Raw genomic sequence first — 16,960 nt, 5'->3', positions numbered from 1 at the left:
AGTTCGAACCTGCAGAGATATTGAGATATTTTATACAAATGTTTTCATTCGCATCATATGCAAGGCAGAACACATTCTAGCATGTAATTTCATATTTCTATGTTAATTGTTGCTGTCTTGAGAAAATCACAAAATGGTACATTCAACTTATTTATGGAAATGAATGCATAAGCAATCTTACCTAACTGTTTACTGTAATTAAACGTTGCATCACTAATGTTCCTTATTCAACTAAATCTATTCAGAAATATGAATTAGGATTCTTTCATTCACTTGTTTTCCATCTTCATTTGATAGTGCACTGATCAGTTCAAACTGTGTATGCGGTTCTTGCTGCTATTTCGTAAAGCTGTCTGAATGTGGTTGTATAAATCCTTCTTCGTAAGGCTGAATTGCCGATTCGTTGAACTTGGTCTTGACGGCATATCCTCTTACCTTTGAACCAACTTCTCTCGGTTACTCACAAGAATCTCTTCTGATTTCTTTCCAACTCCACATGAGATAAGATAAGATATTTATTGCATGGCATTCCATTAACAAACAGTGGCAGTGTACTATAAACTGTGGATGTAAACATCAACGGTACAAAGATATAGAATTTGGGACTCATCCTTGGACTCCAGGGAGCTCAGCCTCTCTGCCAAGTACATACATTATTATATTATATGTATTCTACACTTGCACTAATTCTTAATTCTGTGATGTCTGCATTTTTACTCTACATAATACTTATGTTTCATTATGTCCATTAATTCACATATCTCTAATATTATCAGTACTAAATCCTTCAAGCTACACATTTCTACGACTATATGCTTTTCAGCAAATCTGAATCAGAATGAGTCGTACGTTGTTCTTGAGTTAAGATTAGTGGACATTTTCTTAGACTTTTTTCTTGGGCTTTCACTTGTTTCGCTGCTGATTACAAATTCATCGAAATCCTTGGGTCTCCTTTCGGACTTTCACACCCGTCTTTGTTTCCGCTGGGGTGTACCCTGTCCTTGACCTTCTCAGGAAGATGAGGATGGACTCAGCAGAATACCTGAATCCAACCCAATTGGATATGGTTACACTTTCTCCAAACTGTCCTTAAATATTTTCAAAGAATCAAGCATATTTTATTCAGTACCATTACATGATTTCTAACTTTCCCTCATAAATATTAAATTTCAGAAATCAAACATAATTATATGGACTGTATATGTGTGGGATTATCTTTAGGATTTGCATCTTTATTGTATGACTAATGATAATTTCTCAAATCTGTAAGGTTGTTTGGCTAATAGCATTCAATGAAAGGACAGTGGTAACATCCTATATAAAACAAAGGTAATATATACAGGTTGTAGTTATATTATATTAGTAGAATATTTAGGCATTCCATCATTTGTAGCACTTTAAAAACCTCTGATCCATGACAATGACAATGACAATCCTTGATACAAGAGGTATAAATCACAGCTGGGAAGAGCCATTAATGGCAATAATCAGTATTTACCGAAGTGGCAAGTGTACATTAACATATACTCCAGACTCCACTCCAAGACTCCACTCAGTGTTTTACAGTATGCCTCTGTCCGAAATGGAACACAAATGATTTCATCTTCTGCACTGATTTTGAGTTTTTTTAAAACTCTGGTCACTTTGCTCAAATGAACATAGGTCATTGTGATCATTTTCAATGAGGCAATTATTACTTGACTCTGTGATGATGATGGCAGAGCCATCTGCAGTTAGAGAGTGATGCAGCTTGAACCAAGCTTTCTTTTCTGTCTCAATGCATTGCTGGACTTAACAGGTGAAGAATCTGAGTCTGTTGAATCTATCGTAATAGGTGCTGTCCTGGGCATCCTGTCCATTGGGGCTTTATTTCGATATGCCCAGGAATGCTGTCATCTGGGTCAGAGTTGGTTCTAAACTCTTTCTTCCCTTGTGTTGGTCCTGTGAAATGTGTACATCCCAACTGAAATATTCTTTTAAGTTTCTTGTAAGATTCTTTTAAGAATTTTGTATGCAGATTCTTATAAGATTATTATACAATTCTTATATGAATGTTATAAGAAACTAGAAGAATATTGTAAGAAACTTTTATGGTTCTTATAAGATTCTTATAAGATTCTCACATATTGAACCAGTACTAACCAGAATTACAGCTGATGACCGTTTGCAGTTTCTACAGGGATGCATTAAGCCACACTGGCATTGCCGTCATTCTCTCTGCAATAACACTAGCCACAGTGATATACTCTTGAAAGCAGCATTTATGAAACACCAGATCAGGCAATAAATAGTTCAGACCTGACAAATGTTATTTGAAAATGTCTTACACTGGTTCTAGAAATAGAAAGTTCTGTTCTGAGTTTTACATATATGGTCACATGACCAAAAGCATAATTCTACAAACATCAACATAAAGGCATTAGAAATATTATTCAATTTTAATTACATCACAATAACATATTTATCGCATTTCATTGAATCTTTCATTGAATCATGAGCTACCCCTAACTATAAAACTAGCTCTTTTTAAAAACTCACTAGACTAAGGCTGTACCTCTCCGTTCCTTACATTACTTGATTACATCTCTAAATCTGTGCCAAATACATCGAATCCAACATGATTAGTCAGATACAGTTTTACAGTTCTGGAGTCCTAATGTGGTACAACCAATGTATCACTTGTCCTAAACACAATGTCATAGCTCTGTAGAGCTCGTGATGACTCGGTTTTTCATCTTTTTTCGTGAGTCCGGACACTGGCAGTTCATAATCTGAACTAGCTCTCATTCTGTTATCTTCGGGTTCTTTGATAACACAAACCCTGTAATGAAAAGCTTGATTAAATCATTTCAGTTTATCTGTATTATGTTGCACAATTTTGACTATGTTTATTTCACCACACTTACCATCTACACATAATTACACATCTAAACATACTGCTCAAGTTACTTACTGAAGAATCTAGTTTTACAGAAACTTGAATGATGGCCACAATACTTTCATATTAATAAAATGCATAGAGATGTTCAATTCTGTATTTTCATATACTTTTTTACACTTTTTTGGCTCAATTTTTCAAGTTCTCTGTTAGAATTACCCTTTATTGCTGCTACTGTTTTTGTTGGCAAAGCAGCCTTTGTCCCTTTCCCCAAGCTCCTGATCAGAAAAAAATGCATGAAGCAAATTTCTGACTAGCTTGGAGGTTGATCCCTTCTCAGAAGAAATGCAGGCGTCAAGGACAATTTTCTTCAGCATCACCCCTCCACTAAGGTCAGTGATGTCACCATCACATGTTGAGGGTGATGGCAGAGTATTTGCCCTGGATGACTGTGGTGATAATGATGGGGAAGGCATTGGCAGCGGCAGTGCTGGTGCACACATGAGCCTGGATTTTTGAGGAGGGGAGAAAGTAGGCGTTCAAAGAACTGATGCTGAGGGGCTTGGCTGCAGTCGAGTTTTGGTGGCTGAATTAACTGAACATAATCCTGCCCACTGATTAATAAAATCGGTGGACAGATTCTGATCTCAAAGAGGATGCAAGAGCCCCACTGCATAGGCATGGTTGAACTGTCTTTGACTGCAATCTGGCCAGACTAGCTTTCATGGCAACAAGTTCCTCTTCCTTGTCCTTTAATATCTGTTCCTTGTTCTTTATAATCTGTTCCTTGTCTTGTCATTGATGACCTGCTCCTTCTCCTTGATAATAACATCTTTCTCCTCTAGGCTCCGTGTCAACTCCTCTACCTGGTCACCATGGCCGTACTGCACTGTCAGGAGCTCCTCCACCATCTTCTCCTGGGCTCTAAACTGGGCCTTCTTTTCCGTTTCTGTAGTCTCAGGTGCTTTCTGAAATATTGTTTTTAAAAAACTTCAGTATATCCATGAAAGCTTATTAAGTCAATGTAATGAAGTCAATGTAACAATAAAAAAATACTTGTATTACTTCATACAAACATCACGATATCTCTTTATAGTGTCTGGATTTTTGAGGAGGGGAGAAAGCAGGAGTTCAAGGAATTGATGCTGAGGGGCTTGGCTGCAGTCGAGTTTCGGTGGCTGAATTAAGTGGGCATAATGCTGCCCACTGATTAACAAAATCGGTGGACAGATTCTGATCTCAAAGAGGATGCAAGAGCCCCACTGCATAGGCATGGTTGAACTGTCTTTGACTGCAATCTGGCCAGGCTAGCTTTCATGGCAACAAGTTCCTCTACCTTGTCCTTTAATATCTGTTCCTTGTTCTTTATAATCTGTTCCTTGTCCTTGATGACCTGCTCCTTCTCCTTGATAATAACATCTTTCTCCTCTAGGCTCCGTGTCAACTCCTCTACCTGGTCTCCATGGCCATACTACACTGTCAGGAGCTCCTCCACCATCTTCTCCAGGGCTCTAATCTGGGCCTTCTTTTCCGTTTCTGTAGTCTCAGGTGCTTTCTGAAATATTATTTTTAAAAAAATTCAGTATATCCATGAAAGCTTATTAAGTCAATGTAATGAAGTCAATATAACAATAAAAAAATACTTGTATTACTTCATACAAACATCACGATATCTCTTCATAGTGTCTGGATTTTTGAGGAGGGGAGAAAGCAGGAGTTCAAGGAATTGATGCTGAGGGGCTTGGCTGCAGTCGAGTTTCGGTGGCTGAATTAAGTGGGCATAATCCTGCCCACTGATTAACAAAATCGGTGGACAGATTCTGATCTCAAAGAGGATGCAAGAGCCCCACTCAGTGTTTCCGGTGGCTTTTTGCACAGCCGGCCACCATGACCGGCAGCTAAAAATTTTACCGGCCATTCCAGAAAAATACCGGCCACATCAATCAAACTATTTTCAAAAATAAAACAAACGATAATTCTCACCTTTTAAATCTTTCGTTTTTTATTTCTGAAGAGATCCACAGCTCTAGTGATACATTCCTCACTTGCGTGCATGTTCAACAACATGAGATTGTTCAGGCGTCGTTCGCAGAGCCGATTACGGCTGGACGAGTGCAAACGATTTTGCAAGCTAAACCCACGTTCTGCAGGCACACTACTGACTGGTATCACCAATGCAATAATTGCAAGATTGGCAAAATCTGGATATAGATCGCTAAAGTCTCTGATAATGAGTTTGCACGTCTGCTCTAGGCCAACTGTTCCCATGCCTGTCACTGTTTTCCTGAAGTGCGGGAAATCCCCCTCAGCTCGCTCCCGATTGACTGGAACACTCACGACGTCACAGCCCTCCTGACCAATCACAGGGCTGAACTTGTCAAGAACAACTTGTAGGGAATCCTGGCCGTATGTCGCCAACTCGTTCGCCGTGTCAGGGTACCGATCTGGATTTAATAGATTATCCAGACAGGATAAAACAGACAGACTATCATCAGGGAATCTTGCCTCGAGTGAACTGCACAATTCGTCAATGAAGTCATCACGAATTTTCTTGAAAGCTGTGACAGAGCGAGGGTCTGCATAGGTCAATTTCACACCACGAAATTCACCATTTCTAACGTTTTCGTTGAAATATTGCTCATGTTTCCCAGGATTTTCTTTCAGCTCCTGCAATGACTCGATAGTTGATCGAACAATAGGTTTCACAAGTCCAAGATTTAGCGTATCCTTCTGAAATAAACACACAAGTTTGTCCATGAAATGTAACGTGTCAGACAACACATACGTCATTCCTATGAAAGTGTAGGTTTTGATTTTCTTTATGATGCTAGACGCAACTGCATTTTTTCTCTCTGAAGCCTCCTCTATTTCCATGACAAGAGCTGGCCATGTTTCTCTTGTAGATTTAACTGCTCTGCCGACTGACAGCCACCTCACACTGGTCGGCTGAATCACACTTGCAAAATCACTCTCCTCAAGAATTTCTGATAACTCCCTAAGACGATTGTAACGAGTCGCCGAGTATTCATACAGTTTATAAATTTCGTTTAGAGTTTTTCTATATTCAGCCACATATTTTGAAACCTTAGCTGCGTCTGCAGAGGCTAAAGCGACCCTATGTGCCACACAATGTACATGGACTAAAAAGGGGCTCTCTGGCTGAAGTCTGACCCCTACCCCTGCTCACCGTCCGGTCATCACACTGGCTCCGTCGGAACCAAGGCCCACTAATTGCTCCAATGAAATATTCCATTCACTCAACACTTCTTTCACTTTTTCAGTAATACACTCGGCCGTTCCGCTGTGAACGGAAAAATTCCCAAGAAATACAGTGTCAGTTTTTCCATTATTTTGAATCTTCAAAAACATGATCAGTTTCTTCTCCACGGTAATGTTTACAGTTTCATCAATTATTAACCCGATAAATCTGCTGTTTTGCACGCGTTCCTTGAGTTGTTCAATGGTACTTTGCACAATACAATGTTCCATTTCCTCCACAGAATCTGAATGGGAATACACCACACCACTCAAACTGGTACATCCGTTTCTCTTCTGTAAGTCAATTAATTTGGAAAACTTTGAAGTCGCTAGATTTTCTTTAGCCATGAAAAGGACGGTGTTCATCATAGCCGTCAGTTTTTCATCACTTTTTTCAGCAGCTTTATTTACATGAGTCGCCATTGCTCTGACTTGACCAGCGACGATTACAGCCTGGTAGTGAGAAGCACTATCCCTGTGCTCTTTCAGTGCAGAAAGTTTCATGTTGATGCACCCTTTAGTGAATCCATTCTGTTTTTTGGCAGCTTCACATATAGTACAGAACAATAATTCTCCATCTGGCGTAAGTTCGTGACGCAACCAACCGAACTGCTTCAACCAGTCACTGTTGAAATTCCGCACTGATTTGACACTGGCACTTTTTTTCGACCCCGATGCCGATGATCCATCAGACTTAGAGTTATTTTCTTCTGGTAATTTCCGTTTCAAACTACTTTCATTTTCTGAGGATAAGTTTGAATGTTTGCCCCCAAAAAAGGCGGACAAACAAGCTTGCTTTTTCTTGGCAGACATAGTGATGTCATGGAAGCGAGCACGTGGGAAATTGACATGCGCATCAACAAAATCTCAAATGTCGTATTGGTAAGTTCAGAATGAACATCGAAACGAATGCTATTTTTAGCTTGGGCTTTTTCCGTTTTTGGCCACGTAATGATCTGTTGCCGTGATAAAAAAAACACAAACAGGTTGGTTGGGAAATATTTTAATGAAGTAATAATGAAATTATTAACTTGTTGGTAAAAAAATTTTGCCGGCTACTATGGCCGGCAGTGTTTCAAAATACCGGATATTGGCTATTTTTACCGGCCAAAAGCCGGTATATGCCGGATAACGGAAACACTGCCCACTGCATAGGCATGGTTGAACTGTCTTTGACTGCAATCTGGCCAGACTAGCTTTCATGGCAACAAGTTCCTCTACCTTGTCCTTTAATATCTGTTCCTTGTTCTTTATAATCTGTTCCTTGTCCTTGATGACCTGCTCCTTCTCCTTGATAATAACATCTTTCTCCTCTAGGCTCCGTGTCAACTCCTCTACCTGGTCTCCATGGCCGTACTACACTGTCAGGAGCTCCTCCACCATCTTCTCCAGGGCTCTAATCTGGGCCTTCTTTTCCGTTTCTGTAGTCTCAGGTGCTTTCTGAAATATTATTTTTAAAAAAATTCAGTATATCCATGAAAGCTTATTAAGTCAATGTAATGAAGTCAATATAACAATAAAAAAATACTTGTATTACTTCATACAAACATCATGATATCTCTTTATAGTGTCAAGAATTCTTTACCTTGAAACAGTCTTGCAGTAAATTATATTTTGTGATAAGCAAAGTGAGTTTTAATTTGTTTTATAATAGTGGTTCTAATTATTTTGTTTTCAATGTTTCAATTGCCACAGGCCCTGGTCATATTGAAAACACTTGCCCATAAAGAACTTGTAAGTAATTGTCAATAAATTACATTAATTTCTGTAATTTCACAATCACTGGTTAATTGCCCATAAGTGGTGTTTAAGTAGCAGTAGTCAATATTGATAGTTATGTCAAGTAACCGCTTGTAGTTACTTCAGTTTTATATGCACACTGTCACTCTAGGCAAAATTCACCTTTCTAGTCCCAATTAGATCCAAGTTAGACTTCATGAAGCAAGATGCCCATTTGGGTTTTGTCGAGCTGATTTTTCTTATACTTTTACATATATGTATACAGTAACAATTATTGTTTTAGCAATGTTAGGTTTTAACTAAAATGAAATCTACAATTAACAATTCCTCTTTCCTTCTTTATTTGAGAATTATCTGAAGGTTTTAACTAAATTGAAATCTACAATTAACAATTCCTCTTTCCTTCTTTATTTGAGAATTATCTTCTTTGAAAGTATTGCATACCTTTGTAGGTTGTGTAGCTTTGTAAGGGTTGGCCAGTTTACTCCTTTTGGTTTCAGTCGATTCCTTATCAGAATCAGCTTTGTTCTCCTGCTTCCTATCAGGATAGGCCACCTTCAGCAGAGTTGCCGGTTTCGCAGCTATTTCTTCGTCAGCTGAAAGGACAAAACAAATTTCAGTGGAGGAATGATTTCATAGAAAACAAATTTCAACTTATTTTTAACCTCTCCAAGGAGCTACTGGAAACTGTAATCTCTTGTCCTTTTTATTTTCAATTTCTAAAATATTTCAAACTATGAAAACTTCTTGAAATATAAATGTGTTTCAAATAGTGATTGAATATCAAAATATGTTCTGAATGAACTTGGACTAGTCTTCTCTTGCTGGGCATGGACTAAGGCTGGACCCAGCCTAAGTGCTTTGTGTTTCAGACGAGTTGTACTTACGGATATTCATGATGCTTTATTTTGCAAAAAAATATATATCAATAATTATGTTCACTGCTGTGATTTACAGTTTTCTTCCATTATCGATCCGATCTCTTGATGATACCTTGCTTTTTAAAATAAATGAGCTTTTTGTGTGAGACATTACTTTTTCACAATGCAATTTACATATAAACCAACCACTGGTGTGATTGAAATGGGACCCTGAGGAACAGTTGATCCAACTACCTGTTTTAAAAAAAGCACTAATCAAACCTCAAAATGGAACTAACTATAATGCTAACTCAGACTTACAAACTAACTCTCGCTTCTATCATTACTGTTTATAATTATTATACTTACATCATTTATAATGAAGAGAATCTTGGCCTTGTACATTTTCTTGTCTAACCACTTGGCCACGCAATGGTCTCCTTCCTGTAGGTAGCCGTCTTGGAGTGTCAACCCTGTCTCTTCAACCTCCACTTCCGTTCCCTTCAGAACTCCACTCAACTGGCCATCGAAATATCTCACAACAGCCCATTTCACTTAACTATTCTTCAGCTAAACTCAACAATTCAGGTAATTTAGCCTGTTTCAGTTCAACCATAGATTGCTGAGCCATTTCACTTCACAGCTCCAATTAGCTCCAAATCACTGGACACAATTATAGTCTGCTTAAACCTGCAACTGGTGGTAGGGCAGTACTGTGCAGTCCTCTCTACAGCAGGCAGGGCTAAGCCTCACTATCAGGCAGAGGCAATGCCAGAGTTCCTGGCTAGAGGTATTTATAGAATATATAGCACATGGGGCTCTGAGTGTGGACAAGTGGTAGAGGGGAAGGAGTGTTCCTAAGGTCTAGTGATAACTCACCGGGATTATAAATTAGGCTAGGATGCTATTAGGCTTCTGATATTTAACACATACATAAGAAAGCATAGTACTTACAGTGAACTGCTATGAGTGTCAATATTCCGAAAATCAACCTTGATTTAACAATCCATAGTTTCTAAAAATGTACACAGTGTACTACATATTCACATAGGAGTACCAAATAATGTCCTTGCTGATGAGAATAATACAAATTAAACAATACTAGTGAGTATTTTCGCCATAAGAGTACTTCAACCACAATAGCCACAACACATCCAGAAACTGGTAGGTTTTTTTCTTGTGTATGGGGTATCCAAGTTGTGCCCTCTGGTTCTTTACATATTCTGACAAATGGCGTGATGTGATAGGCCTATCCACGTTTTCATTCCAATCAAGGATGGCTAGTCGTACGCGCATCCGGTAGGCACTCTCCCCATACACGACCCACTTGTCAACATACTGCAAGCATGGCATTATTGACGGACTCAACATAATGAGTGTCTTTACATAGAGAAAATAAATCAGCATTCTTGTACACAGGGAGCTTGTGTAAATAAGACAGTACAGCTTGTGCAGCATTATAATTCGTGACTTGTTTTATATGTGGGTATGAATTGAGCCTGCTTTGTCATCAAGATGAGCAAACCATACTTTCCCTTCAGCTTTTTTGGAGCCCCCAGTAATGGAACACATACTTCTTGATAACCCTTTGGTCATATGCCAGGTGTCATTGGTGTTTTGTGTGTCACCTTGCTCCTTGACAAAATTGGTCACTGATGCATTGTTGTCATGAGCATGGACAAGAATAGGTACTTGGTGCTGATTAAAATATTCATAAATTTTGCGTACTCCAAGAATTTATGCCTTTGAGTGATAGAGTTATCTTGTTTTGTTATGGTTTTGCTATTTGGTCAATTATAAATTTTTTGGTTGTTATAAGACTTTGAAATTTATTATTTCAAGATGAAAAGGACAGAAATAAGTAGCAGCTTACATCTGAATCTTTAGATAGTACTGAAGAAAGTTCATAGTGAATGATGAAAATAAAATGATTGAAAAAGAGTCCAGAGATTTTTTCATTTTCAGAGACTAGACAGATCAGTAGAGGGATAATCTTTCGGAATTTCTTTATCATGTTCCTATCTCCCATTACTGACATCCTGCTAAAGTGTTTGTAACAGGACTTCTTATTGCCTCCTCACCCCAACACCTCCCTACACAACCTGACCCCCACTCCAAGTGAAATGGAGTGTCTAAACCACATAGTTCAGGGCAGCTGATGTGCCTCATGTATGAACACTGCCTTCAGAGGTGTTTCTTTGTCAAGTTCAGTCACTAAATTCTGATACTGTCCAAGAATAGATTCCGGGGCTGGGAAATATGATATGAGCTACTCCATTTATTATTTCTTCCACAGACATTCTCTTGACTGTTGATGCGATACTGTCATCATTTTCCTCCTGTGTAACCTATGTCTTCCACAGACATTCTCTGGACTGTTGATCCCATACTGTCATCATTTTCCTCCTGTGTAACATAATTCAAGTCCACTGCTTTAAGCGCCAACAACAAACATTTTCTCTGTTTCTTCATCAGGGAAATCAACGGTGACACCACAATGACAGAAGCATAGCTTGTATTTTCTACTCTTAAGTGTGTTTCTATCACTGTCTTCTTATTTGGATGAATGCTGTGTGCATTTGCTTTCATTAGTGATGAAGTAATTAATATATGAGTTAAGATATTTATTGCATAACATTTCAACAGTAGCACTATTCTATAAACTACAAGTATATACACAGTAGTTAAAGGTATACAAATATAGATACATAAATGATGTACATTACAAGAATTTTATAAATTGTATGTAGTGTAATCACATGCAAACAATTATAAGGAGACAATTTTAGTACACAGAATTCATTTAAAATCGTAAATTTCCCTTTGGGGAAAAAAAAAGTATGACTTGGTGAATTGCTGCAGATATATACCAATTGCTTTTCATGGGTAAAAAGGGATGGGCAAGTGTGCCTACAGCGAGAAGTCTTCTGTTCAAACATGACACAACACAAAAGGGAAGTAATAATGTGTATCAAAACAGAAGACTTAGGGTTTGCAAGTTCCTACTGCACAGTCGTGGTGAAACCTAAAACACAATACAGAGGTTGAGATGGCTTATCATCGCCAAGACAGTGCAGGCAGAAAGAGGCTATCATACAGATACAAATATGAAAATTAACAATAATCTGAGTGACATACCGAATGTGACGACAATACTTAGTAGGGGAAACAATATTATTAAAGAATATATAAACACAATATTGGTACCAAAACGTAGATGCATATGTGAGCATACAATCACAGTAGTATGTATAGTATGTACATAAATATTTTGATATGATAATCCCAAAGAATCGTCACATCCCTCTATAAATGGATTTACATAGGACACCCATCTGAGGTGAGGTGAAAGTCATATATTTAAAGGGCCAGTGGGGAAGATTAAACGTGGAGCAAAATGTATACATTTGGAATATACAGAAACTGGTTTTAATTTATAACCACAACAGGACACCTGGCCTGCTCATTGTATACACATGAGCGTTAATTAAGTGTAAGACTTGGTGAATTGCTCCAATTCCGTGACAATTACGTCTCATGATGAAAGGGGATGGGCAAGTGTGCCTGTTGCGTGAAGTCCTCCAGTCAATGATGACACAACACAAAAGGACAGTAATAATATGTTTTAAGTCACATTAACAGAACCAACGGGAAAGACAAAAGTGTGTGCGTGCCTAAGAAGTAGTTTAGAAAATGATAACACAACACGGATCTTCTACATGTTTCTATCGTGTATCTTGAGGGAGAAGTGATTTCAGTTAAATAGACTGTATGTCACAAATGTTGTGACACGGCATTGCCATGATGTCGCATTGGTGTATTTAACATTGACAGTAATGCAATAGAAGCATAAGAAAAACAAGTATTATTCCAATACATTGCGTTACTGATTTAATGATGGACATAATTCTTTAATGAAAAAGTTTTCTTTAGCTCTACGCAGCATGGCATCAGCAGTATTCATCATGTAAAAAGGGAACATTTTAAATTTTATTTCCTTACCTGCTGCGCATTTGTCGATGTGAGTGCTTAAGGGGATGCACCTGGTTTTTGGGTCCTTAAGCTGCTGCTTCATGTAGGACAAGATCCGTGTTGTGTGATTATTTCGGAAAACTACTTCTTATATATCTACAACTGTATGGTTGGTATTCTCATCACTTTCTTTATATATAATGGATCAGAGCCTTAGAATCAAATCATTTAGGGATGTATTTATCTGCTGAAAGAGAATTGTTTTATTGATTATTGACCTGTTTACACAAGAGTAGAAATGTTGTGGTGCATATATGAAATGAAGCACAAGATTTTATTACCGTACTATTCCTTTGACTTCCATTCAGTACTCTTAATGTACTCATAAGTATTTCCAGTACTCTTAAGTATTGTACAAACAAGAAGTATGTAAAAATTATCTGGAGCCCTTTTAAACTTTTTCAACATTTTTTCCCCCAGATATTCTGCAGTGTACGAGCAAGCTAAAGCAAATACTGGATTGCTTTTTTCCCACCTCTTTATTAAAAAAAACAGAATTAATGTTTAGTGGAATACTGTTTGGTTCTTATTCAAGTGATGTTTATTTCTGAAATAGGGAGGTAAGGGTTATGTCACTGTTACATACATGGGAGATATCATTTCATACTTAGTTTACTTACACACATTTCTTTTCATCTTTGGTGCCCTTAGATGTTTCTGTACATTTTTGAATTTTTCTACAAAAGTGTTTTTGTCAAGGACTATTGACAGGTGCTGGGAAGCGGCTTGCTCAATACTGTTGACAAGTGTTGGATTGAGTGCTGGTCCTGCTTGTTCCGTAGTGAAAACAGACCGCTTTCCAGAGAGTGAGCAGTCACATAGTTCCTCCTTTGAGAAGACACTCAAACCTGAGACATCAGTCTTTGGAACATTCTGTATACTGGCCAAGAGTGTCTTCAAATCAGTAGAATCTCCATGACTATTCACTCCAACATCTGGCACCAGTGATGTTTATGACAGTGGTGGCAATAGTGCCCATGGCGTTGCTGTTGGTGATGGTAGATGTTGCCTTGGTGATGATAGGAGTGGTGATGGCAAAGGTAATGGTGTAGGTGATGAAATAGTTGAAGCCACTTTCTTTTCCAGTTCTTCCAGTCTTGGAATCAACTCTTAAGTTTAGAAACTCAGGCTTTCAGGGCAGAAATCGTACTGCATCTAAAGAGATGTGAAAATAAGATAGAGGTAGAACTTCCAGAGTAATTCCAAAACTCAGGGATGATACATTAGGAAGGTCTTATTGGAGTCACTAAAGCAGTCTGAAGAGGGACCTTGTCCATCTTTGTGGTTCATTCTTTTTTAGAAGTTCATTCAGCCCTGTTATGCTGATGTCTGTCCGATGTTTTTGCTCACTTTTAAACAGAGAATGCAGCCTCTCAACTCTATTGTAGTGGTCAGTCCCATATGTGGGTTGAAAGGTCTGAAGGCCATTGCCCATGGCTTGAATGGAGACATTCATGATAAGTATCACATACAAGCAGTTTCAAGTTTCACTGAAAATTTACACTCTTGTAAACTTCCACCTTCAACAGTCTATCCCCAGGAAAATCTGATGATATTCTTAAGCAGGGGAGAAAACCCATCTCTTAAGATCAACCTACACTCGTTAGCATTTGTGACTCTTTCTATGAATAAATATGCCTGGCATGGTCATAACCAGGAGTTACCCATACAGTCGACGAAGTTTGTGTAATGCCCCCACTGAGTTCTCAGTTGCTGAACTTTACTTCCATAGTCAGACACTTCCAGGCAGGACATGGTGTTTGAAAATACTTGTATTAATAGTAAATTTAAGATGCAAACATTTAAGAAACAAATAATATTGATGAAACAAAAATCATACATAAAGATAAAATGAATAATCACAAACTTCTGGAACACCCTAGAATATGCTACTAGATTACCTGATAAGATCAGAGATCACTATGGAAGTGGATTCACCTTTGTGAATAGACCTATATAGTATCTACATCACCTCATTCAGTCTCCTGTTGCAGTGGTCAAGGCATGTTGACCCTCTCTTTGCTTGGGTAAAGCTTCCCATGGTAGTGTTGTGATATAATGCTGCCAGAATATGCTTACAAGGAAAAACAGATCTTCTAAAGTCTTGACAAGGACAGAGATCCTGGTTGTCCTCATTTATAGACCTTGCATCACCTCATTCAGTCTCCTCTTGAAGCAGTAAAAGCGTGTCAGAGATATTCAGGGCCATCTTTTCATAGCAGTAATATTGTGTATGCAGAAAGGTGGGCAAAACAAGGACATCCATATAGTTGAAGTTTGGAAATCATCATTGGACTCTCAGTTCCTGAACTTTACTGTCATGGTCCAACTACCTAAAGATAAAAGGTACACTCACTAAGTTGGAAATCTTGTCTCTCCTGAAATACCTAAGAAAATACAGACTGTATTTTCCCAATTTTTTCCCATTAAGAGTTATCAGAAAATTTACAATGAAACAAACTAAGTCATTAAAACATAAAACCTCGGACTCAGATCTGGTAATGTTTGACAAAAGAATCATCTCAACTGAGAATCTTTGTATGGCTCTCCAGGAATACCCAGGAAAATGCTACATAGACCAGATAATAGGATCTGCTGTGATTTAAATTATAGAAACAGGCAAAGCAGTCATTTGCCAAACTGGCTTCATTGCAACAACTGTTATTAATCACGTTTAGATATATTTTTGGTTCCTAAATTTGTTTCTATGTATACAGTACCAAACAAGCTTTACATATCTTCTTTCAGTTTACAAAATGCATCAATGTTACAGGTTGTACGGAAGAATCTATTTCATTCATGGGGATTATTTCCTAACGTTAGGTTTTACTCCAGTCGTATTTGAAACTGTTAGGTTTTCATTTAAATATATAAGCAGCAAATATATTTAAGATATATAGCATGTATTAAAATCGACTTTCTTTTTTCTATTATTTACATCATGTACTTTGTGTCCTTGAGTAATATGTACTTGTTTACCAATCCAATTTTGTGTTTGTCTTACGTTGTGCTTAAGTATACATGTATATATGAATATACCTATGTTTTATTGTTGTTGTTTCTTAATTATTCCTGCTGTTTGGAAGTTCTGTGTCACTGACAGAAGGAACATGCTCTGACACTATCACTTCCGATCTGTCTCTGATGGTATCCTCTGTAACCATCTCTTCCAGGCTTGCTTTACATGGAAATGACAGATGTAAAAACTGCTTTAATGTATAAATTTTGCAGAAATGTACACTATCTGGATATGTACCTTTGAAACAAATTTGGGATATTTTGGATTTATAAGATTGATAAAATGCAAGTGATGAGGCCAAGGAGGAAACAGATGATGAAAAGAAATAAAGGGAAGATATGACAATTCATTCCTTTCCTTTGGAAATATTTCATCTGTATGGATATAAATTACTTTTTCTCATATGCAGTGGCATTTTCCAGTGGTATGCTGGCAAGAAGGAATGTCCAGTACTTTACCTTTTTTAATGCTATAGTTGGCTATGATGAAATTCTGTTCTGTTTTGTGTAGCATGAGTTTCTTAGAACCTGGCAGAGTGCTGAGTCAACAAGACCCTCTGTATGATGTTGTAATTGTTACAGAATGATCAGAAAAGCTGTTGTTAATAAACATTTGTCTACTTTTTCAACCATTTGTGTTATTGATGCGTTAATGCTGAATGTTTCAATATGAATTCCCCCTGTTCACCCAGCAGTGAATGGGTACACGGTTGGATGTCATGTGGTAACCTAGTGCCTCATAGGCAGCTACAGTTGTCCCGGGTGATATTGTGTTGGCACCTTGAGCGTGTGTGGGATCTTTATGCAGCCATTATATAATATTAATACAGACAAAATAACATTAATCCTTTGCAAAAATACCTTGCAAATAGTGTTTGTGTGTGTGTGCATGCTTAGTGTGTGCGGTCATGCATTGGTGTATTCATTTCTCGATGAATGAATGAACGGATGATAAGCAAGAATTCTATGTGAATGGATGAAAGAAATAAGAAACAAGAACAAAAGAAAGAAATGCATATGTGAATGAATGATACACCACGGCCATCACTCCCCATTTGCATGAGTACTGAACATGAAGTTGAATGTTAACACTACAATATCTAAACCTGTACTATATTCGTGGAGGTGATACATGTCGAAAGTAGTAAAGCATAATTTTTCACCTAAGGAAATC

The 16,960-nt window shown here is 37.8% G+C and overlaps 1 protein-coding gene across 1 annotated transcript; it reads right to left on the bottom strand.

Annotated features, from left to right (window-relative positions):
- Positions 1 to 4,349: 4,349 nt before the first annotated feature.
- On the bottom strand, positions 4,350 to 6,949 carry LOC137287831 (uncharacterized protein C17orf113-like). The gene is made up of 3 exons (XM_067820217.1): positions 6,066 to 6,949; positions 5,216 to 5,393; positions 4,350 to 4,433 (listed from the first exon to the last, which is right to left on the bottom strand). Exons 1-3 carry the CDS (start codon positions 6,947 to 6,949, stop codon positions 4,350 to 4,352), a joined length of 1,146 nt encoding a protein of 381 aa, XP_067676318.1.
- Between the last annotated feature and the right edge of the window lie 10,011 nt (positions 6,950 to 16,960).

This window comes from Haliotis asinina, chromosome 6, assembly GCF_037392515.1.
Source record: "Haliotis asinina isolate JCU_RB_2024 chromosome 6, JCU_Hal_asi_v2, whole genome shotgun sequence".
NCBI lineage: Eukaryota > Metazoa > Mollusca > Gastropoda > Lepetellida > Haliotidae > Haliotis > Haliotis asinina.
This window is presented reverse-complemented; position numbering and strand designations above follow the sequence as displayed.

Excerpts from the sequence above, each read along its gene's own strand:
- LOC137287831 (XM_067820217.1), bottom strand. The coding sequence starts at position 6,949 with ATGTCTGCCAAGAAAAAGCAAGCTTGTTTGTCCGCCTTTTTTGGGGGC. Across the intron at positions 5,394-6,065 it reads GCCAGTGTGATGACCGGACG|TTCACTCGAGGCAAGATTCC; the intron begins GTGAGCAGGGGT and ends CGAATTGTGCAG. Across the intron at positions 4,434-5,215 it reads GTCAGGAGGGCTGTGACGTC|AAAGCACCTGAGACTACAGA; the intron begins GTGAGTGTTCCA and ends ATAATATTTCAG.